General features: G+C 41.3%; 4 protein-coding genes across 10 annotated transcripts; 2 read left to right on the forward strand and 2 right to left on the reverse strand.

Moving 5' to 3' along the window:
- The first annotated feature begins 79 nt into the window (after window positions 1-79).
- slc8b1 (solute carrier family 8 member B1) lies at window positions 80-7174 on the forward strand. 3 transcript variants are annotated; one of them, XM_034541385.1, is made up of 15 exons: window positions 80-443; window positions 1803-1955; window positions 2450-2502; window positions 2952-3009; window positions 3158-3263; window positions 3390-3557; window positions 4021-4134; window positions 4222-4299; window positions 4421-4563; window positions 4698-4839; window positions 4957-5078; window positions 5363-5516; window positions 6085-6165; window positions 6271-6335; window positions 6470-7174. In XM_034541385.1, the coding sequence occupies exons 1-15, from the start codon at window positions 300-302 to the stop codon at window positions 6659-6661; spliced, it is 1773 nt and encodes a 590-aa protein (XP_034397276.1). In that variant the 5' UTR covers window positions 80-299; the 3' UTR covers window positions 6662-7174. The 3 variants fall into 3 exon arrangements, with proteins under 3 accessions (XP_034397276.1, XP_034397277.1, XP_034397278.1); XM_034541386.1 differs by having other exon boundaries at window positions 4225-4299; window positions 6470-7049; XM_034541387.1 differs by lacking the exons at window positions 80-443; window positions 1803-1955 and adding an exon at window positions 2015-2343 and having other exon boundaries at window positions 6470-7049.
- tpcn1 (two pore segment channel 1) lies at window positions 7160-18109 on the reverse strand. Of its 4 annotated transcripts, none has more exons than XM_034541381.1 (26): window positions 17460-18106; window positions 14725-14861; window positions 13751-13927; window positions 13556-13669; window positions 13242-13372; window positions 12999-13087; window positions 12822-12856; window positions 12659-12717; window positions 12397-12496; window positions 12160-12276; window positions 11920-12044; window positions 11796-11844; window positions 11646-11709; window positions 11508-11552; window positions 11355-11411; window positions 11213-11266; window positions 11002-11074; window positions 10187-10294; window positions 9936-10097; window positions 9665-9780; window positions 8822-8868; window positions 8667-8735; window positions 8461-8557; window positions 8141-8280; window positions 7970-8050; window positions 7160-7881 (listed from the first exon to the last, which is right to left on the reverse strand). In XM_034541381.1, the coding sequence occupies exons 1-26, from the start codon at window positions 17548-17550 to the stop codon at window positions 7735-7737; spliced, it is 2484 nt and encodes an 827-aa protein (XP_034397272.1). In that variant the 5' UTR covers window positions 17551-18106; the 3' UTR covers window positions 7160-7734. The 4 variants fall into 4 exon arrangements, with proteins under 4 accessions (XP_034397272.1, XP_034397270.1, XP_034397269.1 ...); XM_034541380.1 differs by lacking the exon at window positions 17460-18106 and adding an exon at window positions 14972-15080 and having other exon boundaries at window positions 7735-7881; XM_034541379.1 differs by having other exon boundaries at window positions 7970-8280; window positions 17460-18109.
- A 689-nt stretch (window positions 18110-18798) lies between these two features.
- Window positions 18799-20897, forward strand: iqcd (IQ motif containing D). The gene is made up of 4 exons (XM_034540878.1): window positions 18799-19424; window positions 19634-19852; window positions 19958-20029; window positions 20598-20897. Exons 1-4 carry the CDS (start codon window positions 18834-18836, stop codon window positions 20895-20897), a joined length of 1182 nt encoding a protein of 393 aa, XP_034396769.1. The 5' UTR covers window positions 18799-18833.
- Window positions 20898-21591: 694 nt separating this feature from the next.
- On the reverse strand, window positions 21592-24810 carry cfap73 (cilia and flagella associated protein 73). 2 transcript variants are annotated; one of them, XM_034541888.1, is made up of 6 exons: window positions 24321-24810; window positions 23494-23586; window positions 23182-23373; window positions 22669-22890; window positions 22394-22552; window positions 21592-22308 (listed from the first exon to the last, which is right to left on the reverse strand). In XM_034541888.1, exons 1-6 carry the CDS (start codon window positions 24423-24425, stop codon window positions 22258-22260), a joined length of 822 nt encoding a protein of 273 aa, XP_034397779.1. In that variant the 5' UTR covers window positions 24426-24810; the 3' UTR covers window positions 21592-22257. The 2 variants fall into 2 exon arrangements, with proteins under 2 accessions (XP_034397779.1, XP_034397778.1); XM_034541887.1 differs by having other exon boundaries at window positions 21592-22552; window positions 24321-24782.
- Between the last annotated feature and the right edge of the window lie 242 nt (window positions 24811-25052).

Genomic DNA, 25052 nt, shown 5'->3' on the forward strand with positions numbered 1-25052 from the left:
TTATATGTCAGCATCCTCTTCTTTGGACTTTAGAGTTTACGAGGAGTCCGTGAATGCGGCGCGCGTTGGTTGGAAAAACAGTAGGTGGGGTTTCAGGCGTACACCATGTACACGGACATTGAAACTAGGCGATCAGTCTCTAAAAGACACTTAAAGAAACTCTTAAATGTTTACGTGGAGCTGCAGCCACAGCAACGACGCGGATGTTAAGGATTTTTATTCCGTTTGTTTACGGTTTCCTCTAAACCGCCACGGTCCCGTCCGCCAGAATGAACGCGTCTCCAGGATTAAAGTGAGCCATGTCTTCTGCTGTTTACCTGCTGCTGGTGCTGTGCTGTCACCAGCGGCTCGCCTCGGGCTCGCGTGCCCTCAGGGAGCAGCCTGTTGTCGGGTCTTCTCTCAACAACACACTGCTCATGATGTGGCGAGACAGCAACGATAAGGTCGGTGATCAACTACCAGGTTTACATGTTGTGTGTGTGCGTGTATGCGTGTGTGTGCGCGCGCGTGTGTGTGTGCGCGAGCTCTCTGCTGGATTCATATCGCAGTTTGATTTGAAGCTGACAGGTTGTCAGCAGGTTTTTTCGGCTGTCACATGATTACAGCAAAAGTCATACATTCAATGTTACTGCTCTATTAAATGTGTCGCGTGCATGTTCACATCAGGGCAGATGTCGAAACCCTCCAGATCCAAGTGGATAGATATGAGTATTGTCATACTGAGGGATATGCACGGTGTGATAGTGCGACAGAAAACTTAGTGTAACTATTTCCTCCTATTTAAAACAAACAAATCAAAACAAATCCAATATCAATAAAAAGAAATCTATTAGGAAAAATCTATTTTTTTTAGAAAATCAATAAAAAAGAAGAAAATAAACCTCAACAACACTGGACAAATATGTGTTAAGAATATGCGCCACTACAGCACAACATTAGCTGAAAGGAAAACACCTAAAGACTCTTTATTATCACCTATTGTTTCTAAATGTATCAGTTGAGGTAGTTCAGCATATTTGATTAGATTCATTTGGATGAGTCTTGCTACTTTGGTCTTGTATCCACATATTCATATTATTTAAAGTTATATACATCACTTGTAGAGGAGCCCTGAGTTCATGTCTATTTTAAAGACAGTTTTTGTTAAAGGTTTCTAAGAGATGTTAACTCAACAATGTGTTTATTACTGAGGTAATAGTTATTGATGGTGTATTATATTGGTAAATGTGATTATGGTGACGTAAAACACGAGAACAGCTATTTAAAGCAGTCTAGTTCAACACCAATGCAAACTACAAAATCGATAATAAACAAATGAATAACTCTCTGACCACCTGAATCAAACCGTAACATATTATCTTTGTAAAGGTAGAATTTATGACTGAGCTGTTTCAGATAATAAAGTGACCGCTGAGTGTTTACACTGAGACCATATGTATTTGTCATTGTGGCAATTTATTCATTATATTTGGGTATATAAGGCCATTGTAAGCAATGTTGTAGGACTGCTTTATAGCACTATTGGATATCCCTCGATACCTTTAATGTTTGATTAAATGGCTTCTGGGCAAAATATTCTGTAGTCTGCAGTGTGTATTGTACTTCTTGGGTACTTGATGCAACAAGTAAGACACAGAGAGAACAGGAAAGCTTTATTCTGGCCCTGCTCTTTCACAATACTTTGAATTTAAGAATCTTTAACAATAAAGTATTTGTTAAATTCCTGTGTAATTACTGTAAAAATGTGTAATTGGAGACTGCTATCTTTCTTTTGTTCTTTCTTTCTTCATGTGTGTGTTCAGTGTGACCTTGTGATGAACCTCAGTGCTAAAGACCGCTGTGCGTTTGTGAAGAACACACCAGACTGTAACATGGAACATGGCTTCATCAACTACCTTCACGTGACCTTCTGTCTGCTTCCTCCCAACCTCACGCCTCTCACCATCATTCTCTGTGTAAGACCTGTGTGTGTGTGCGTGTGTGCGTGTGTGTGCGCGTGCGTGTGCCTCATCAGTTGATCTTTTGAGGAAGATGACTTTGCTGTGGGAGAATCAGGATTTATCACATTTTTGATTTGCCGCGTAGTTTCACTTTTTGCTTAATAACGTATTTTTGTAAGAATGTACAACTTCCTGAATTGTCCTCTTTGCAACATAACAAATCAGCTGCTACACTAAAAATAGAATCAAACACATTGTGGGAGGAGTGCCAGCGAGATTTAGAAAAATCTACCACGAAAATCTGCCGGGTTAGAATATAAAGGGTTTGCGTTACAGATTAGGAACAATAGGATCAGTGTGGTCAAACAAGGCCATGTTTATCAGGGTCAACTTGTTCAACCAAGTATGCTTATAAAACATTTATCTGCTACTCAAGCAGATTTTTTGTCTTTTCTGAGTGTGTGTTCTGAAATCTTATCTCACCGTAACTTTATTCTACTTCTCCACAGATCATATGGCTGCTCTGTCTGTTTCTCATTCTCGGACTCATTGCCTCTAAGTTGTGAGTGTCTCTCATGTTGCCAGTGTCAATATGTGCGTCACACAAGTTCCTCTTTATGTGTGTCTTGCCAGGAAGCCTAAATCACTCATTTTCATTGATTCGATTCAGCTATGGAGTGTGTTACGCTACGTTAACAAGACCACATGTGCAGACTACACGCACATTCATGCCCTCGGTGCCCTCAGCTTAATCGTCACATGAAGAAGAGTCACATGACTGTCGAGTTTTTCATTTTTGTTTCACTTGTGTTGTGAGATTTCCTCAAAGGAAGGACAGTTTGTTCTGCTCGTTTGCTCCCAACCACTAACCAAGCTACTACAGTAGCTGAATGGTAAAGAAGCTGTTATATTACTGTATACTGTTATATGTTATATCAAATGAATCAGAGATGTTTTTCATTACTCTTTTTCATGGGCATACTCACTTTTTTTCCTCAATTGTCTCACCAGTTTCTGTCCCAACCTGTCAGCCATCTCTACCAGTCTGCACCTCACTCACAATGTGGCTGTATCCTTGATCTACATTCACTTTGTGATATGTGTGTCCATAAAGCTATCAGACCCCTCTCAGTGATTGTTTTTTGCCATTTCCCTTTCGATAGTGTTAGATTATGTTTTTGTGGAGAACATGTTCCTTGACTGGTGTTTGTGTTGAGGGTGTGACGTTTCTGGCTCTTGGTAATGGAGCTCCTGACGTCTTCAGTGCCATAGCAGCTTTCTCCCACCCGCACACCGCCGGGCTGGCTGTCGGAGCCTTGTTTGGTAGGCACAGTCTCGCACACACACACACACAAACACAGACACGCCATAAACAACCCAAGCTTTTTAATATGAAAATCTGGTTCTCCTAATCGTGCTCCATCTCTGTCTCCCTCCTTCCGTACACAGGAGCTGGTATATTTGTCACCACAGTGGTTGCAGGCAGCATTGCGCTGGTGAAGCCTTTCGCTGTGGCCTCCCGTCCATTTCTGCGCGACGTCATCTTCTACATGGTGGCAGTATTTTGGACTTTCATCATGTTGTACAGAGGAACCACGTCACTGGGAGAAATACTGGGTATATATATATATATAGAGAGAGAGAGAGAGCGAAAGGGGGATATATGCCACATTTATTTATATATATATATGTATACATACATTTGGCATATATATCTTGATTTTGTATGAATTAAATAATCGGATATGCCATTTGTTTTTACTTACTTGGGATTATAGAGGACTTTGCAGCCTTGCAGGGCGCTTTCTTGTTCTGTTGCCAAGATCTATGGTGTAAGGCTGCAATCTCATCTATTTTCTAAACCAAAAACAATCCCAGAATGCAGTTCAAAGAGTCACAGCCAGGCTTTTCTGTAAATCACCTACTCTCTGGCAAATATTGATATTTCCACACAAACAGAACGATATACTGTAGGACATACTGTGTATGTATAAAGTTTCAAGAGCAGTTTTACTCTCAGTATTTTACACACACAGAGAAATTTTTCGCTTCACTGTGCTTCTTTTTCTTTCTTTTTTAGGGTACTTAAGTCTCTATGTGGTGTATGTATTGACTGTTATTATCAGTGCCTACATCTACAACCGGCAGAAAAATTCGATAAACTCCAGTGTCCGGAGCGATGCACATAATCCAGGTTAGAAACACAAATACGTATATGCACACAGAAAAATACAAAATAAAATGTCATAATTGCCAGCGGTGATATCTTTTGTCTTTGCAGCAGAGTTTCACTCGTCCGACTCGTCTGATGAGGAAGTCGTCCCCTCTCTGACTGCAGGGAGCATCCAACAGGAGTATGGTGGGAATGCAGCAGCCTTCTATGTACCACTTTATCAATTAACAGACACCAGGATGTGTCTGCATGATCAGGACCATAACATACACACGTGTGTGTGTGTGTGTGTGTGTGTGTGTTTCAGAGTCAGAGTCAGAGTCAGAGTACAGGCCACTTCTACCTTACTCTGAGTCCACAAGTCAGATCCTGCTAAGCTCTCTAAACCCAGTGGACAACAGGAAGTGGAGGAGGAAATCATGGAGTTGGAGAGTCCTCAAAGTACTGAAGGTGTGTGTGTGTGTGTGTGTAAAGTGAGACAGATCCAAGGGGGCAGTGGAAAAAGCTCAATGCCTGAATGAATCTGGTTAGTACACCAAGTGAAAAGAATGGAAAGCTTTTTAAAGCTCTCCTGAAACCATCAGACGCCCCTAGAGGTCCTGCTGCTGCTCTGCATCCCTGTGGTCGACCCCGATAAAGAGGACAGGAACTGGAGACGCCCACTGAACTGTTTTCATCTGATCACTGCTCCTCTGGTGTGTGTGCTCGCCTTTCAGTCTGGAATCTGTAAGTGCAGCATGGCATACTGCAGCAGCCATAATCAGATTAAAAATATGTTTGAAACATCACCCTGCTTTTTTTGTTTTTTTATCCTCCATCTTTTTTTCCTTAACTAATATCTAGATGGAGTTTATATGATCCAGGGGCAGTTTCCCCTCTGGCTGCTGATACTTCTGCTGGGATTCTTCCTGTCTGCTATTGTGTTCTGCACCACCACTAATGACCGTCCTCCCAAATATCATCCAGTAAGTATTTGTGTATATCAAGTATTGGACAAATAGAAAATGAGATGATGTGGGTGCTGGAGGAAGTCAAAGGATCACCAAAGTGGGATTCATCCTCTGGGGACCAATAACTTAATAGCAATCAGCCAATAGATATTGAGATAATTAACATAATATAAATAATAACTCCCTAGAGCCTAAAATGATGTATACTGTATATATTCATCATAATCGCTGCTCAAATGTTTCTTTATGCCCAGATTGGATGAATGCAGTGTATTTTAAGTGTGTCTTTCCCCCTCCAGCTGTTTGCTCTCTTGGGCTTTGTGGTGAGTGCAGTGTTGATCAGTGCCGCGGCCTCTGAAGTGGTCAGTCTTCTGCACATGCTCGGTGTGGTGCTGAGTCTCAGCAACACCGTGCTGGGGCTAACTTTGTTGGCCTGGGGCAACAGCATAGGAGGTGATATTTGTGAACCGGATTCCTTTTTTTTACAAAACATATACAACTAGAGACCATTTTGCAATGGGTATATACAGTATGTCATAGTATGGTATGTAACAAAGTTATAAAAAAATCAAATCTGTATAGTATGTTGTAAAAGGTCACAGTATAGTGTAGCATAAAAACTCATTAAAAAGTCCTAGTTAGTTTGTCAAGAAAGTCATAAAAACATCTTAATAAAAATGTATTATGTACGTCATAGAAAATCCCATACGTCGTAAAAAGAGTCCATAACCCTAAAAAGTTATCAAATAACTTTTTGATGACAGACTATGATATTGATGTTTTTCACGACATATGTTGACTTTTATCAGAAATAGTTAGTGTATATATAGTATGTTAAAAAAAAGTCACCATATAGTATACAGAATAAAATTGGCATAACAAAATTCACGTCATAGTATTGCATGTTGAAAAAAAAATCCTTAAAAAGTCTATATTTGGATATAGTACTATATATTTACTGGAAACTATATGCTAGTAATTGACATCTTTAGCACATAATCTGTATGCATCTTTTTTTCAGACTGTTTCTCTGACATCACCATAGCCCGGCAGGGTTACCCACGAATGGCCATAGCTGCCTGCTTTGGCGGCATCATTTTCAGTATCCTTATTTTTAATATGAGATTGTGTTTCAGTATAAAAACTATTTGTGGACATGTATGAACAGTGGCAGTGAATGAATTGTCCTTGACTGTATTTTCTTTAGACATGCTGTTTGGAGTGGGCATAGGATGTCTGGTGCAGATGGTCAACACGCACACCGGTGTGCAGGTAGTCTTCTCAAATACACGGATCAAGAGTTGAATATTCTGGTTAAAGGTTCAGAGAAATAAAAAAGTGGCAAATACACAACTGTTTTAAAACCCATGAACATTGATGCATCTTTGTCTCTTTCCTCTCCTCAGTTTGAGACCGAGGGTTTGTTGACGTGGGTTCTTGCAGGATCTCTGGGCTTGTCTATGGTCCTGTCCTTCGTCATTGTTCCACTGAGCCGGTTCCACTTGGGTCGGACTTATGGGATCTTCCTCCTCGTCTTCTATGCCATCTTCCTCCTCATTGCGCTGCTCACGGAGTTCGGTCAGATCCACCTTGTGTAGATTCTAATCTCAGGCCAGTCTGAGATGAGGGATGTCCTCCCGTGAAGCAAAATGACACACTGGAACAGAACTTCAACCTCTTCGATGCATAATTTTAATGCACTATTTATACAACAGTCAACAGTACTTTGTGCACTTGCCTTTCAGCAAAAGCCATCCGAAACCACGCAGTCAAAAGAATGACAGACAGACTTTTATGCTCAGAAAGAGCTGAAACTTTCACACTGTGCCTTTATTCAACTTCTTGTTTGTGCTGACTGGAGCGGAGATGGCACTTTGTGAGTCCAGACGGGAAACACAGATTGTAGAAATGTGTACTGTTTAACAACATGTTAAAATGACCTTGTACAAAGCTGCTTCTAGGGCATTAAATATTTTTTGGTTTGTATTTGTTTTTACAGGGCGTAGTAATGGTATGCTGGTCTGTGTTAAAAGATACATTGTAAGTAAATAAGCAGTTACCAGCAGTATGATAATACAGCAAAAATACATATGCACTTGACAATTTGAAAAGTTTATTAAAATCCCTTCTTAACTCACCGAAAATACATTACACAATAGGAAGTTATACAAAAGTGAAGTACTTTGAATCTTTTGAGACATTAGTTAGGAGATACACTGTAATAGCTTTTTGTTGGGTTGAGCTAAAAGGAGTGCAAGTGTTTATCATTTTGGTTTTAGATAACTTAGATGCGGTGTCTGTTAATACTAATCAGATGATCCAATCAGGTCATCAGGCATCAGGTTAAAGTACTACACGTTTTACAGGAGGTCACAAAAGGCCTACAGCAGTATACATACACAACATACCGTAGTAGTACAGGCTGTCTGGTAATATTGACCCAAAAAAGCTTAGCTTCACTGGTCGAGCAACAGACGTGCGCTGATGTCCTATTGTCTGTGGGGAAGGTTCCAGGAGGGAGTCATCAACTCGCCTCACGTTCTCCCGGACTAGTCTTCCACAATGGTAAACTTGGAGCGTGGGGAACTGTGGAAGACCTGGAGTAATGGGGTTTATTTGCATTTAAAAATGCTGAGATGGGAATGGGTATGTACTTCTTGCACTGTGTGCATTAGTTGACACTGTGAAGTCCAGTCTGTGAGTTGAGCTGAGGCTCTGGGAAGGAAGACGGGTCAGAGACTGGACTGTCCAGATCCTGCTCCAGGGTTTGGTCTTGCTCAGGCAGGTTTTCCCTTGAATACTCTGTATACCACTCGAGCTGAAACGAGATGTCGAGAAAGTGAGGAAGAGGTTACGACAGACCAACGACTGACATGGCATTCAGAATAATTTCTTCCGTTTCTTACCTGTATCTCCTCCTCGTACATTTTCATGCTGAGGTCACTCTTCGTCCTAGACCTGCGACCTAAATAAACCAGAGATGTGTGCTGTACACACCGAAGCACAAAAGGAAAGTGGATTAGTGAGATTTCACGTAAAGAGCAGAGATTTAAGAGTGTATTGTCCGTGTACCTTACCCCTCCCCTGTCCATAGTGTGTAGGACTCCCTGTAAAGAGCTGAGAGAAGACAGACCTGGGCAGGTCTGTTTGTACAGCTCCAGAGTGGCCAGAGCTTCATCCCGACTCACCTCCACTTCAAACACTATCCCGTTCTCATCTGGAGCATGTGCACACACAGACATTCAAATCACTCGCTTAACGGACAATTTGTTCAAGAAACACTGCAGATTCAAGAACACACAAAAAAGGCTTTTGTTCTAAAGAGCTCTAGATTCTGTACATGTATGCACAATACACACACACACACACACACACACACACACACGCTCAAACCCACCCTCTGGGTTTTCCACTGGTTCCCGGTTCTTGCGGCTGTAGTTCATGCGGAACACAAAAGCATCCAGAATGAACGCCACAATGATGGTCATGACCACCTGGAAAGATATCACACGCACAATAACATTAACGCACAGATTGAATCAGAAATGCTGTGCATACTTCAGCAAACCATTTCAAAAACACTGATGACTGCACAGGCCTCACCATGGTAACTATGTAAAAGGTCATGAAGTAGAGGCGGCTCCAGTGGGTTGTCATAGACGTTACACCTTCCTAAAGGACAGTAAATGCAGCATCAGGAAAACAGAAACATACCACTGATAGATGTAGAGTAGTGACCAATACGAGGATAAACTTACCATGGTAATGTACCAGTTATTGACCACAGTCAGTTCAAACAGAGTCACTGGGGGTAAAAAAAAAAAGGAAAAATAAGTTAACGCACAAATTGGATAACAGTGACTATTTCTCTAGATGTGTACATTTTCCTTATCTACTCCTGTTTGAACAACACCTTTTTTCAAGACAACAATGCTGTTGAGTTAACAGCCGGTCATGGGCCTCTGTGGCAGTTCCTGCTATTGAAGATGTAGTAATTCGTCCCCAATGACGGACTCACAACAAATCAATGTGGTGGGCTGGAAATTTACAGTATGTCGTAAAAAGTTAAGGAATAGTACATTGAAAATAGTCACAAAAAGGTCCAAATATAGTATGTTGAATAAAATCTTATTTTAGTATGTTGAATAAAGTCATACTATGCCATGTCATAAAAAGTCAAAGTATAGTATCTTAATAAAAAATGTCCTCGTATAGTATTTTTGTTCTCTGATCACATCTGTGAACATAACTTTCATTTTGACCTACAAAACTGTAAAGTTTCCTCACTGCATCGTGCAGCATCTTCAGGAGTATGACTCACGCACCAACTACCAAGATGACAACAATACCAGCATCACTGTGATGGCTGGTAATAAGTATTCAGGCTTTTTCTAAATCAAACTGTATATGTTTTACCTGTTTTACATCTTTATTGAGAACAAATGGGCTGCTGAGAACCACAAACAAGCTCAGGAAGTTGGAGCCTACTGAGATACTGACTAACAAATATTTGGTTTTGGTCTTTTTATGGGATTGGTTGACAAAGCAACAATAACAAATATTTTCAGCCTTATTTTCAAAGAAAACATTTGAGGAATTACCAAAGCTGCTGAGAATGTTGTTGAAGTTATTGAGGTAATAGTAGCCTTCTTCCAACACCGTTTTGTTGCCATAGGTGACGTTTATCTGTCTGTATGAATCTGCCACTGTGCTGGTGCTGAGAAGGAAAAGAAATCGAGTGAAGAGAACATCATTTATCATCTTCTGCCCAAGGTGTAAGACATTGCAGAAGACCAGAGTTAATACCAATACTTGCCAATCAATCAACCAATAAAGAGAATACAACAAGATAATAACAATTGCTTGACTCACTTGCAGCAGTTGGGATAAACCACATCTGCAAAAAACTCCATCCCAACAATTGCAAAAGAGTAGTAGAAGATGATTAAGGTCAACCCCAGACTTGCCATCCTGGGGAAGAGCTCAAACATGGTGTCCAACACATTACGATATCTCTGCTTTATCTTAAACAACCTGTGAAAGACAATAGATCACAATTTTAATACATGAACAAAACATGATAATGAACATTATACTCTTAAGAGTAAGAAATAAAAGTGTACCGGAGAAGCTGAAGTGGTCGGAGAACTACGATGAAGTAAAACGGCTCCATGTCGAAGGCAAGAGCAATCAGGCCCAGGAAGGCAAACACCGTCACTGAGAAATCAAATCTGGACAGACCAGCACAGTGAACATTAATACCAAAAACAGAACCAGTCTTTGGTCCATGTTGAAATGTATTTTAGTTCACAAAATAGCCACTTTAAAGCTAGGGTTGGTAATCTTGACAAACAAGCAAGAAAGAAAACAGCCCAGTGTTGCCAACTCTTCTCCAATTAAAGTACCCAGCAGCACCTGCTCCAAAAGTTACTAAATCTAGTGAGAAAGTCGCCTTATCGGCAACGATGACCTTTCCTCCAAAGCAACTCGCCCAAAATAATTGTTATGAACGTAAACAAGAAACTTGGCTGTTGTTAGTACTCACAGCTGTTAGGCTAGCAGCTTGTGAAAGACTCCCACGAGGAGCAATCAGTGAACGGGCAAAATGAGTGCAGGGAGGGAGGGGAACTAGCAAGCTAGTAGGACTGTAATAAGCCAATTCAATCATTACAAATGCAAAGATATGACGGGCTCAGAGCATTCGATTTATTGATTGGATGCAACAAGAATTTAAAGAAAAATATCATGAATGTTTTTGAAGAAGATTACCAACCCTGCCTTTAGGGTTAGAGTACTGAATCCAAATGCAGCGACTGGAACAGGCTCTATGGAGATATGCAGCCTTATGTATCATGTGGGCTCCGCTACAAGTCTGAAGTTTTGATTTCAGTACTCATTCAATATGTTAAATCAACCCAGTATCCAAGTTATTACTCACAGATTCCACCCAGAGCTGAAATAAGCCATCGGCCCCAAACCAGTTATTTTCAATAACACCTCTACACCATAAACTAAAAGTGGAAGGACAGAGGCAGAGTTAATATTGGTAAAAGTGCATAAAAACAACTTGAATTCTTGACGCCCTCTTTGACTAGTTTTACAGCATATTTTCTTTTATGCGAGAGGGACACGGGACAGAGCACACTCACTGGTCAGAAAAACAATGTAACTCCAGGGTACAAATCTGGACCAGGAAAATCCACCTGGATGAGGACAGAGAGGGGAGAGATTTGTAGTGGAAAACACTTTTTTATCCATCACATGCCTTAACGTCAACGGGAAAGATCTTACTATTTAGTGTGTACGTCTCCACCAGAATCCACACACCATTGATGGCCACCACCACATCTGCAGCCACGAGAAAAGGTTACAAAGGTTTACAATGAGAGACTTTGGCTCTGTATGTCTGAGGAAAGCAGGGAGAATGTAGATGATTACACTTACACATAAAATATTGGAAGGCCTTTGACTTCACAAGCAGGTTGATGCCTATTAAAGTAGAAAGGAACGCGCTGAGAATATGGATTCAAGAAACAGATTTGTTTAGTTTAATGAACGCAAGAAGAGAAAAAGAGAACTTGCCTTTGAAAATGAGGAAGGTTGTGTGAGGAAGGTCATCAAACCAATATTCTCCACTGCGCCGTGCCTAAACCAGACACACACACACACACACACACACAAATTAGACTACATTATAACTGCTCAGTACAAATATACAGTAAGGCTACATACCTTCCATTTAAGGCCAGTGACCTCAAAGAACTTGTAAAAGTCCTGTAGACTGTAGCAGAACAAACAGAAAATGTAACAATGCAATTAAATGCAGAAGGATATTCACAGAAAAGCAGATGGATACCTGAGCATAGGAGCCCCTGAGGTGTTGAGAGCTTTATATGTGAGGAAGCGGTCTCTTGCAGACATTCGGGGTCTGTAAAATCGCATCAGACCATCAAACTGTTTCAGCGACACACCCATCGGCCTCTGATAAGAAAACAGCAGCAACCCAGATTAAACGCTGTGGCCGTAAAAGTGCTTCATATAAAATTAATAATCGGGAACAAACATACATCATGATACACAGAACAGTGAGTCTTACCTGCCGGCTAACTAACAGCTGGAAGGCATGGTCAATAGCAGAGCGTTTGTGAAGTAAAAGAGATTTAAACTTCATCTTCTCAACATCATTAAACGTATCAAACACCACTGCCAAGAGCTGGAGGGGGACAGAGAAGAGAAGCTGATGAGTGATCACATCAAAAGGGCTTACTGGCTGCCATGTCTAGTTTTAATAGGAATGAAATGTTAGAAGTGGTGAAAACAACCCTATTTTTACCAGGTTCATGATGAAGTAGAGCTCTATGGAGAGGTAAACAATGAAGAAAACACAGGACCAGCGGTTCTTTGAGTACGCTGGCATCATCACATCAGGGAAGCTACAAAAAAGAGGGAAGCATGACATACACAAGTCACGAGATACAAAGTACAAAACGTGGAACCTAAACACACGTGGTAAGGAAAAGGCCTGCATTCATGATGAGAGCTGAAAGTAGGAAGTATTGAACACTGAGCATTACTATATGTATCGATGTGCTTACTTTGCTGTGGTCACCAGGACAAACAGACTGACGAGGCTGTTCTCCAGGGTGCTGAAGTACTGTGGTGAGAGGAGACGGTTTATGTCACAAAGTCTGACCACGACAGACAAAACCATTTTGAAACTCACACAAACTAATACCAGGCACTAAAGATTCAACGTACCGGGTCAGCAGTGTTTGGAGAGAAGAGGCAGAAACCTGGGACGAGACAACAAGCACACATAGTAACAGCAAACCCTGTTCCTTCTAAAAACAGCACTATTTTATAGTTTTCCCCCAAAAAAGGGGCAGAAAAGAATCAACAGCCTTTAGTATACTTGAAGATAATAAGCGTTCTTACCCAAGATGGCAAATATAACCATGAAGAAGAGTAGCAGTAAGAGGATGTCAATAAAAGGTGGAAGGGACTGGAAGATCTGACGCAAGTTTCTGATTGGATGAAAGAAACCTCATTAGGATGATGCGTTTAACAGTGAAACCAGTGATGTCTGTACGTTCAAGGGGTGGGATAAAAATCTTGGAAAACCAAACCAAAACTTTGACCTGATTGTGTGTCTGTGTGTTTGTTTTTGTCATTTTGTACCTGCGCACAGCACCACAGTATCTACAATCCACCAGGAAAATTGGTCTGAGAGCTCTGGTCACTCTCACGTGAGACGTCTGTCTGATCAGAACCACGATGGCCTCCACGAACTGTAGCAGCAACACACACGTCTGAACAAGAAGAAGCGACAACATGAACAATATGCATTAACGGAAGCTGAATGCCATGAAGTGCAGCCTGCAGACAGCAGGGGGACTGCCTTCCCTCACTGGACCGGACCCTGTGAGAGCAAGCATCCGGCATGCTGAAGGGACTATAAAGCCTTTAGAAAGTAGCCCTCATGGATCAGTTACCTTTACCATGGTCCTCTTGTGTCGTATGAAGGTGTGGAAGCCTAACCAGCGGAGTTTCATACACAGCTCAAATGCCACCATAACCAAAGCAAGCAGCTCCAGTGTGGCGTGGACCTGCAGAGGTATCAAATACACAGGTACTTTTACAGCAAACTGTGCGTATGAGCTTGTGTTTGTGTGTACATGTGTACTCACGTAGACGTCCAGGCGCAGTGAGGGCACAGCTGGAGCTTCACACAGAGACAGCATCATCAGCAGCAGGCCCGTCAGCAGCTCCATCATGTAGAACAGGTGGTTGTGGGCAAACAGGTACGCTGCCAGCGCCTTCGGGTTTCGAGGATGGGTAAAGAACTTATCATTGTTCTCTCCCTCCTGTATGTGAAATTTAAATAACCCATTTAAGTCACACAATTTAACCCTTTTTCAGTTTATTTATCGATTCTGAAAGATGTTGATTTAAGTAATCTCCTCCCACTATGGAGCGGTATAGTCTGAGAAACACAATGCGTTAGCATCACTTAAATTATGACATGCTGGTATGATGAAAAGAAAAGTCCTGTGTGGTGGGAAGCTGCCAAAACCCACACAGGGCAACAAGTGACCAAATATACACAATAATGTTCACAATGTCTGTGTGTGCAAACCCCAAGTGAGGTAAATGCTATCTATTCAAGAAGTTGTACATTTTCCTTAAGGTATCCTGCACCTTTTTGACCAATAGTGCAAGAGAGAAATCTTTATAAATGTGAGTCTGTTTTGCTGTCATTGTCCGATAGGACGCATGTGTAGAAATGCAGCCGCCACAAACATTTCATGCTATGCCAAAAACACTGAATAAAAAATAGCAAAAAAACAAACAGCACACATGAACTTTGGAACTTTTACAAATATAATAAAAAGGCCTGTTTATTTTTTTAATTAAAAATAAGCACAATATTTTTGCTTCCCTACTTTCTTTTGTATTTTGATGTTCAAGATTTTGATGTTTCCTTATTGATGTATTACTTCTAGCAGCTGTTCATGACGAAAGTATCGACACGTTGAAAGAGCACAACGTTTAACCATCTACAGGTAATACAGTGTGTAATAAAAATGATATGACCATGTATCTTCAGCTGCCCTGTACACTCAGTAACTAAAACATTCCAAAATCCACTGCTTGTAAATACCTGCAGGTAGATGGCTGCTTCTTGGTAGTTCATCTCCCAGCTTTGGCGTAAGGACACATTTTGGGCTCTGTGGTTTTGTGGCCCGGGTGTGGAGACCACAGCGTTGTTCACTATGTCATAGTTGCCTCCTCTCCCATCTGGAAGATACCACGTTCAACACGAAAGTTTCAATGTTTACATTCAATGTGATACATTTTGGAAACACACACACACACGCACGCACGCACACGCACGCACACACACCTACCAATGCAGTCTAGTTCTAACTGTAAGGCAAAGGAAGAGATCACTGCTGGACTCCTGTTGTGGGTCTGATCTTCATGGGAACCAGCTGCCTGTCCGCATATACACTCCATTGATCAGTTTGGATTTGTCTCTGTGCACCAGCTGTGTGAATGAATCAATGCCACTGAAGTCCACAGCACAAGCGTGTGTGTGTGTGTTGGTGTCATCCACAGTGCCCTGGTCTTGTTCCAACACACATCTGGAGATACAGATGGCAAAACATTCCACTCTGGCTTGATGCAAACTCCAGAAACTCAGTCCAGAGGCGAGTCCTTACAGATTCAGAAATATTTAGGTCAATCTGCGAGATCAAAGTGACACTGGAGACGGAACACCATTCAAAACAATTGACAATGCTTATGAAGCCCAGTACTTCTTTGACAATTGGTTTCTTCTTTTGGAAAAGAACATATCTTAAAGTCGCCTAGATGAGAGAGATACTGTCACCAGTGAGAGTGAAATGTGACGCACACACACATTAGCCTGCTGCCTTAGCCACAGTTTGAACTTTGAATCCAGTGTAGCCAGTCAGTAAGAACATGCTGTGTTTGCACTGATATCACATTGTCTATTACGTCCCCTTCCTTCTCCAGACAGGATACAGACACAAGAGAGATCAACCACAGGAGGAATTAATCCAGCGCTACAAGAGTGACTAACTTCAAAAGACAGGAAGACATCTAGATCGCTAAGAACATTGAGAAAGCAGTATGATATTGTAAGACCTAATCCAGAATAGGCTAACGACTTTCTTTTAAATGACACATATTGTGTAGGTTTAAAAATAAATAACGGTCTGCAAAATGAGCTCAAAAGTTAAACTAAAAAGATTAAATCAGTATTATCTAATAACCTTGAATTACAGATTCAAGCAGGATCTCTCAGATATAAATCACAGTTTCTTTCTTGAATAAGTAAACACACTATATGTCTATTAGCAGCAGGATCATTTAGTCCTGTGTGAGTCGATCCATTTCTTCTTCCCACAAACTGTCTCTGCTTCAAGCACGACTCCTTGGAATAAAATGTTGTGGAGAGGTCAGACACAGATTGTTCCTGTCCACCGTGACGGCAGCAGATTGAGCTGAAGTGTGAAGATCAAACTCCAGTCCAGCGGTGGCCTGGCTGTTATCCTGACAAGAGTACACCCCTCGTCTGTCATGTGCCACTCCAGCCCCTCATTTGTTTGAGAACAATAACATGTTCGGAGCTCCCGGTCAAAAACACGGTGGGGTCGGGCTCACAGAAACACAAACAGGCTCAGCAGTCATGACGTTTCTCCCAGGACCAATAAAATCTAGTTTTGTGGTGATCTGAAGGGTCCTGACCACTCTGACACTGAACTCCACACTTCTATCCAAGTGAATGGTTTGTCACTGAGGTTATACAATGCAACCTTCTTTCCCAGGGTCCAGGTTCAAACTCCCTCTCTTTCCAGAACGCTCCCACAGCAGTCAGCAAGAACAGTGTGATACTTCCTTTGTCCACCATTCCCAAATATCCAGAGGAAAAAAAACTCCTCTCCTCTTCCTGTTCATCTCGAGAGCCAGAGGAAATTATCCAGTACGCTCACGAACACAGACACACTTACACGCAGGCTGCAGACATTCACACACGGTACACACACACACATGAGCACCAGGGAGGGGCTCAGGGGTGCACCAGTCTGCTGAGGCAGCAGTTTCTCAGATGGGTCATTTTGTAGCTTATATACAAAGGCAGCAGGATTACTATGCTTAGTGGATGCATGGATACCCATAGTAGAGGTGCACATGTGCACACACACACCTCTCCATTAATGCAGTGTGGCCTCAATGCAGCATGTATGCAGCTTACAGACAACAACATTCAACATCTTTAGTGCTTGTAAGTAGAAAAGCATTAACTTCATATCACAAAATATATTTATACAATATCATATACAAAAATACTAAACACTCAATAAAAAAAACACTATAAAGTTCTATAAATACAAAAACAGATTGGATCCCTCGTGCAGAAGAACCAACCAGCCTATACACAGTTTTAGTTGGTACACAAGAGTGGAAAGTGTTTTTGAGAAGAGTTGATTCAAATGTGTCATTTTGGAGGCTGTAGTTTACTCTGATGTTGTCCACCTCTATGAGAATGACGGTTTACTAAGTAATCTATTAATAAAACACAATGCAAAAGTCACACAAACTGCATCTTCTGTAATGACTATAACGTTCAAACAATACATCCAGCCTCATTATAACCTTCATGAGGCTGGATGTACTGCAAACCTGTTAATATTGGACTGCATTCGTTTTAGCTGTGATCAATTGAGTGCATTTGCTCGCATGGCTTTTTGCTTTAATTGCACATCCAGCATCATACAAATCAAACCCCATGTCCACAGTCATGGGCCTGGCCATAAATACAGAGTTTGCAAAGCTCCCCTGTGGCTGAGAATGACCGGAAGGACTTACTTTCGTCCCCCCTCTCAGTGTCCTCGTTGAGCAGACCGCTGTTTGCTTCGTCCCAGGTTAAGATGAGAGGCACGTCGTCGTCAGACTCCATAACAGCAGACACACAGGCTGCAACCGGCCTCGGTTTAACAATGTTCAGTGAGTCAAGCTAAACTACTCACTCGCTAAATAAGTGCAAGATAACGGCACATTGTGTGCGCGTGTAGGGAACAGCAACACGTTAGTTAATCAACCCGGGTAGTGAAGGGCTGTGCTAACGGAGACGAGAGCTAACTAACGATGCTCTGGTGAGACATGCAAAACAGGAACTACCACTTCTCAAGTTCCGTGAAGCAGAGCTAGTCTGTCGGTCGCAGAGTTGGTCTTAGTCCTGTCACAAACAGCCTTTATCCCCGAATCAACTGGCTCAGTGTCGCTCAGGCTAACGAGGCGAGACTGCCGCCGGTGTGTGTCCATCATGGCATCGCCGCACACAAAGCGTGAATAACTATGTCACGCGTGTTCTGATAACATTTAACTAAATACACAAGTGTTATATATCGGTTCTTCGTTCCGTACGCAACTATAACTGACACCTACTAAAGATACTACAACAGCTCTACACAGATACTGTGGTTATAGCTGGATCAACAAACATTCACGACACTGAAGCCATTTACGGCAGGCTAAGTGAACTTTGACAGATTTTCAAAATAAAAGTCAATTGAGCTAAGATAATGTTGTAAAACGCCTCTCTCATTAATTGATGAATACGTGTATTTATTAATTCAACTATGCAATAAAGATACTCATATTTGCATCCATTTGTATAATGCATTGTAAGCTATCTGAATTATGTGCCAGTGATGCGGTACCCTCATCCGCAGTTGTGGTATCTTAGCAACAGGTAAACATATGTTCTGCTTGCGGCAGACAGAAAACTTCCGACTCGACAGGTAGCTACGCAGCTTAGTAACGTTATATAACTTACATCTAGGTAAACACAAGCTAAAGTAGGGTCATGATGCTACAGTGGGCATTATGTCACATCACGGTAGAGTGGTTACAAATAGACAGCAATACTGCCATATGACGAGTCTGTGTTAGTTCAAGCTTTTCCCTTATCTTCGCTATGTGAAATACTGGGAGAGTTACTTCTTCAGGCCTCATTGAATGTATTACTGTCAGCTAGTTAAGTGGACACACGTGGAAACAGTTTGGGGGAGCACTGGCCTAGATAACGGAACCTATATTAACCATAACTATCTTTACAAAGTAGCCAACTGTATAATATTGTACGCCGATATAGACAAACGCTGTAAAACACGACCTGTAAAAATGTTGCCACATTATTGTTTTTAATGTTTAATTGTTTTCCTACCATCCAGTGACATTATGTCTGTAAAGGAGGCCACAGTGCTGACAAAGACAAAGCCCCTGCTGCTCTCTCATGAGGCTCAATGCATCTCAAACGTATTGAAAAACTGCATCCGTCAAGTTGAGATTGCAGCTACTCTGCCTGCTGTCCTCCAGTTAAACAGTGTGTCCAGTGTTGTCGTGAACAAGGAATTGAGTCGGGCAATTAAAGAGCATCAACTATTGGATGGAAGAATGAAGACACTTGATGGTCTCAAGCAGATGTCAGATGGGGAACAAGAGGGAGAAGTTGGGAAAGCAAGGGCTCAGCTTGAGAAGGACATCAAGAACTCTGTCAGGGATCTGCTCAGAGCGGCCCGAGGCCATGCAGATGTCATGTGTGCTTTGAGGGCAGAGCTAGGTATGCAAGTAGGGGAAAGTGAGAGCATGCTAATTAAAGGACTTGAGAAGTTTCATAGCCAGGTAGTAGAAAAGTTGCTGACCAGTCCGGATGATGAGCTCCAGCATGTTCTCTACAAGCGGGTGTATTCAATACACTCCCACAATCTGGAGAAAATAGCAACAGAGGGAGTCGCAGTAGCCACAGACATGATGGAAATAGATGCACAGGTGACCTATACCAAATTGGATATTGACTCTCACTTGGTGGTAGACTAGACAAGAGTCTAGTCTAGACTAGACAAGAGTCTAGTCTACCACATGTATAACTTGCTTCTATAAGAAAATAGTTAATAATTGCTTTTTAAGCCATTATATATATTCTACTCTTGATCTTTTCCCTATATCTTACCTCCTTTATCTTTCTGTTTGTATCACAGATTTCTCAGGGTAATGATACAATAAAACAATTGCAGCGTTCTCTGATAGGGAACAGACAAGAACCGGATGTGCCACATCTTGCCGAGAAGCTGAGCCAGTCACATGTCAAGTCGTCAAAGATAAGGCAGACCAGTATACAACAAGAGATCGCTCAACTGAACAGTCAGCTTAACAGTTTGATCCTTAAAAACAGGGAGGTGGAGAGAGAAATTCAAGAGGTAAGTTTAGTGTATCATTTCATCAACATGTCACAATAACTGTACCATCATGTTTAATTTTCATTAAAATGCATGTTACTGCTTTTTTTGTGTTTTTCTTGGTAGAAAAATGAAAAGGTGAAGACAGAAATTGAAGACTTGCTCCAAACCTTTGACAATGAAATGGAAGAAATGCAGGTACAAACTCAGCCCCCACACAGTAACAAATAATGACGTGTGTATTCTCTGCACACTTCATGTGTCTGTTGATGCTATATTCATGGTGTATAACATGGAAGTCTTTTGGGTCCGTGCTTCTTCAAACTGTAAGAGTTTATGTATCATCCTGCTCTAAAATATCATTTAATACTCAGACAATATTCACATTAGAGAAGCTGATGTTTGCAAAGTTTTCCTTTATTAAACAACTGTAACGATTAATTTATTATCAAAATAGTTGCCCATTTATTTCCTGTTGATCAATTTAACAAATATGTTTTCTAGGTCAGTTGTTTTATTTACATCAGTCATTCCCCACATCGCCTTCAGACTGTTTTAATCCAGGACAGATGCCTTCAGGCTATCAGATTACCTATTTATAGCAAGGCATTAGAGCATTTATACTGGCTCAATATCTATGAGAGGACCAAGTAGGCCTATAAATCTATGTTTAACCATTTTTTTATATTCACTACTCATCCCATCCCTCACCGTCTCTCATCCTTTTGCGCCTCAACACCATAACTGCCACCATCACCTGTCTCAGTCCAACCTGGAGTTGAAAGTAGTGGATTATGAAAGGGAGGAGGAGGAGCTGAGGAAGCTGGAGAAACCCTTTTCTGTCCTGGAGGTGGAGTGCAACCAGATCCAGGAGAAGCGTCGGCTAGCAGGTGAGAAGAGAAGGGAGGAGATGAGGGAGCTGGAGTTAAAGACCAAAGCTGCTATTTTAGCCCAAGCCTGGTGGAGAGGCCACAGCACTCGCAAGTCCTTAAAGAACAAGGCCAAAGGCAAGAAGGCCAAAAAAGGCGAGAAGGCCAAAAAAGGCGGAAAGACCAGGAAACCCTGATTGTGAAAACACATTGTAGTCCATATTCCATATGTGTCATTTCTGTGTTGTTTTTAATAAAGTACTTAATGTTTTAAACTAGTATTTACTTATTTAATTTTTTTTTATAACACATTATAAACTTTCCAGTTTTTTGTTTACATTCTTGCTGCAGACAATGTCGAACTAATCCTAAATGTTGAAACAGTTGCAGATAATGACACTTTATATTATTTGTTTTTTTTACTATTGGACACTAATTGGATTTGTTGCAAACTCTTTTGATATATTACCGTGATACTTATTTTAAGTAGACAGATTTTAATGACCTCTGGAAACCTCCAGCATGGCTCTTAACTTTAAACCAGATCAGTTCAGCCAAAGCAGCGGTCCATATTTTCACGGACCGGCCTTCAAGGTGACGAAATAAAATGATAGGACCGGCATAAAAACACATATAAAGTGCATAAAAAATAGAACTTACCATTACGCCGAATTATCTCCATGTTATGCAGAGTGGCCTTGGAGCGTGAGAAGTACCTATAGAGGTGAACCCGTTTCTTCAGCAGGACTCCTGATACTGTCTTTGAAATGCAGCTTTCTTCTCTTCTTCTTCCCCTTTCCAAAGAAGCTCTCAAAAGACGTTTGTTTTTTACTAATTTCTGCTAACTTTTAATTTTTGGGGAAACGTATCACGTGATGAGCGTCTTGATAAGTGCCAAGTGCTACAGACGCACATGTATCTGGTAATTTTTCAAAAATAAAACATATTTCAGACCTTGATAATGAATTAGTCCCTGTTTATTCTTACTTTAGCTCAGCGGTCCCAAGCCACCGGGATGCACAGAAAGAATGAATAAAAATGATTGATTGAGTGGACCAGTTGCTGTGTTCTATTACGGCCACACGGTGGCAGTAGAGGACCCTATGTTCGGAATCGTCTACGTACATCATTCATTTGTCATGTGAACAAGAGGAGCTGGGGATTGATCCACCAACGGTATAAATTATCTGATATTTCTACTAGATATAAAGTATTTTTCAAGTTTAAACTAATCAACCTCAAATGTGTAGTTATACCACTCATAAATATGTCATAACTTATAATCAAGCCACGTTAATAACAAAGAGAAGCTAAATGAACAAAAGATTGTCGATAGCTTCCGTGTCTTACATTTATTTAAGTTAATTGTCTTCATGTTCAGGTTTAGTTTTACATTAGAAGAACTACAAAATGATTAAATGCTAGTTCAGTGAATTCAGCCGTAAAGCAGCATGGAAACGTATGTTTAAGCCTAAATTGAAGCATCTTGCGAGTTGCAATGCGCTTCTTGGGCTTTGACATATATTTTTCCTGTCCATCGTGTTTCTGTGAGGGAGTTTAATGTTGTTTTACTATACAGTCCTCATAGTCCTGGATGAACATCTTGACCTAAATAGGAAACAGAAAACTGTAAGTTGTTTGTTTTCTGTCTTTCTGCTGTTCCTCCCCATCTGTGCTCTGTCAGGGTACAAACCTTATCGAGCTGTTTCTCTGTGTCATTTATATTCAAAGTTTCGTCTCCTTCTACCATGTCATCTGTCATTTCATAGAGGTTAAGGGTGGCCATCTTAATCCGTCCCAGCAAGAGTGTTTTCTTTGCTGCCGTTTCCTGAATGTGGTTCCACTGCCTTTCCTGTGTGAAGACATGAACAGCTGAATATCACACAAGATGGTTGCTGTGTATTTAGTCAACATGTGATTTGGTGTCAGCTCTGACGCCAGACTTTTAATCAGGGTCATGTCTGATACCCAAGACAGAGCTTCAGAGCGCATCTTCTCTATCTCGATGTGGAGTTGGGACATCTGGTGGTTCTTCTGCAGCCACAGCAAGCAATGATTGTCCTCCAGTGTCAGCAGGGATTCTTTCAGCTGGTCGACCTGCTCATGCGCCTTGTTTTCTCTCTTATAGAAGTGGTCTTGAAAGTGGAGAAGACTCTGTATATGACCTGTGAGCTCCTGCACATCATCAAACTGTAAAACACACAAACGTTAAAAAGGTGTAGCGCAAAAAAAGTCTTTATGCCGACTGTTCAGGCCATCATCGAGAGACAAGATCCATCAAGATTTCATGTCCACCATGACTTAACACTACTCTTACGCCACTTTTTACTAAATGGAAAACGTTACAAAATTAGTCTAGGATTTACCGTCCCGTTTTAAAACACGAAAACCTCAGTTTAAGTAAACAGATCATAGACTATTAATGTACGATACACACATTTAGATGTAGTTTCTCTGCATGTAAAAGAGTCCCTGCAGTACCTTAGTCATCCTGAGCATCCGCACCAGTAAGTCCCGATACACACAGTGTCTTTGTATCCAACACTGTTGCTCCTGTTTCCTCTCCATCAGCTCGGCATGCACCAGCTTTAGCCTCTCCAGCTTCGCCTCCAAATGAAGCACCTCTTTCCTCTCCTTCTCTGCTTTCTGAGCAGCTCGATCAGCGTCTTCTTCCTGCAGGGAGGAGATAGAGGGACTTAGTCTAGCGTTTCTGTGCAGTTACAGCCATGAAATCCAATAATAATACGCACAGTCTTATGAAGGAGTTGTGTGTGAAATGGTCCTCTACTGTACCTTCAGAAACATGTCAAAGCTTAAGTGTAAATCCCTCGCTTTCTTCATCTTCACATGCAACTCGTCTGTGCGCTGTTGCAAACTCTCCAATATCTACATAAAACACACACAGCAGGCAAACATTACTTATATTTATGATGCATGAGTCAGTTAAAGTTACTTCTCACAATGTAGAATTCTGTATTAATAAGACAGAAAGTTACATATCGAGAAGTAACATTAGCACTTTGTAACTAGGGACATTTTAGGCTTTTTCATTTTAGCTATGTAGATGCATGGCATCAATTTTGGCATGGGTGAGTTTAATTTTTTTTCAGAAGTTCAACCACAGCTCCTTAAGAAGTGTATGATAAACATGCAGAGTAGCTCAGGACAAACACATCCCTTGGAAACCGTTAACATCGTGCAAGTTTTCAATCTAGAGCCCTGGCTTCAAAATAGTTTTTACTATAGTTCCCAGCAAATTGAGCCATTTTCTAATGTTGTTCCTACTGGTCAACTGTTATGTGTTTGATGGCATACATCAAAAACAAAGCTGTTGCTAATCATTGACATGATGAAATTAAAAATCCCCCAAGCATTTAGTACAAAATATAATTCATTTTTTGTGGAAATGTATAAACAAACAGATTTATTTCTGAAACAATTAATATTTGGTAACGTTAGTTTGGTCAAAAGAATTAGTTAACTAGTATTACTATATATGAGTTTTAGAAAGGGGGACAGTCCTCTGAGGCAGTGACTCTTAACCATGAACCCCTGCTCTAAGGGTGCATACCCGTTTTTAAAGTGAGGAGCTTTCTCACAGAAGCCACGAGTGTCTGTACCTGACGCCGCTCCTGGATCTTTGTGTCCAGCTCTTCCTCTTCCTGGCGTTTCTTCTGCATATCAAAGAGGGCAAAGCTGCTGTCACGCAAGGGTCCTCCTGCCATCGCGAAGCGCGCCCCCGCTAGCAATCTCCTGTTCACACGCACGAGCGTACAGCAGGGAGTTATGAACGCCGATCGATTCACGCGCTGCTCGTGAACTCACCGCGACTGCTGACGCGCGCTCAGTACTCGCTGTTGTCTTGGAAGATTTTCCGACTCGTAGTATTCGTCCATCTTGTCTTTGTTGAACTAGTTCAAACTTTGTTGGAGAGCCCCCATTCGTTTCTATGGTAACGCAAACCAGATACTTTTAGAGGCACAATCCGGCCTTTCAGTACAAAAAAAAGTAACTTTCAAAACAAGCTTTTTACTCCTAACTTTGTTATGCTGCGTTCACGTGACTCGCGGGATCGTTTGTGTTCTTTCGCGTTTGACACGCCGGAAAAGAGGCGTGACTTATCTCCATGGAAACCTATCAACTGAGCCGTTTGTTCCCGCCATTAACCACATGGAATAAATATCCACCATTTCTGCTTTGTGCTCGAAGTCCCACATAACACAGGAAGTGTGTTCATCGAGGCGTATTCACTGCAGCTGTTTGAACCCAAAGCAAACTTTTGCTGTGATTTAATTGCAATAAACGGATAAAAAAGATAGCGAAATAACTACATAATGATGCCGAATTGTAAA

This window comes from Cyclopterus lumpus, chromosome 9 (genome assembly GCF_009769545.1).
Source record: "Cyclopterus lumpus isolate fCycLum1 chromosome 9, fCycLum1.pri, whole genome shotgun sequence".
NCBI classification, from domain to species: domain Eukaryota; kingdom Metazoa; phylum Chordata; class Actinopteri; order Perciformes; family Cyclopteridae; genus Cyclopterus; species Cyclopterus lumpus.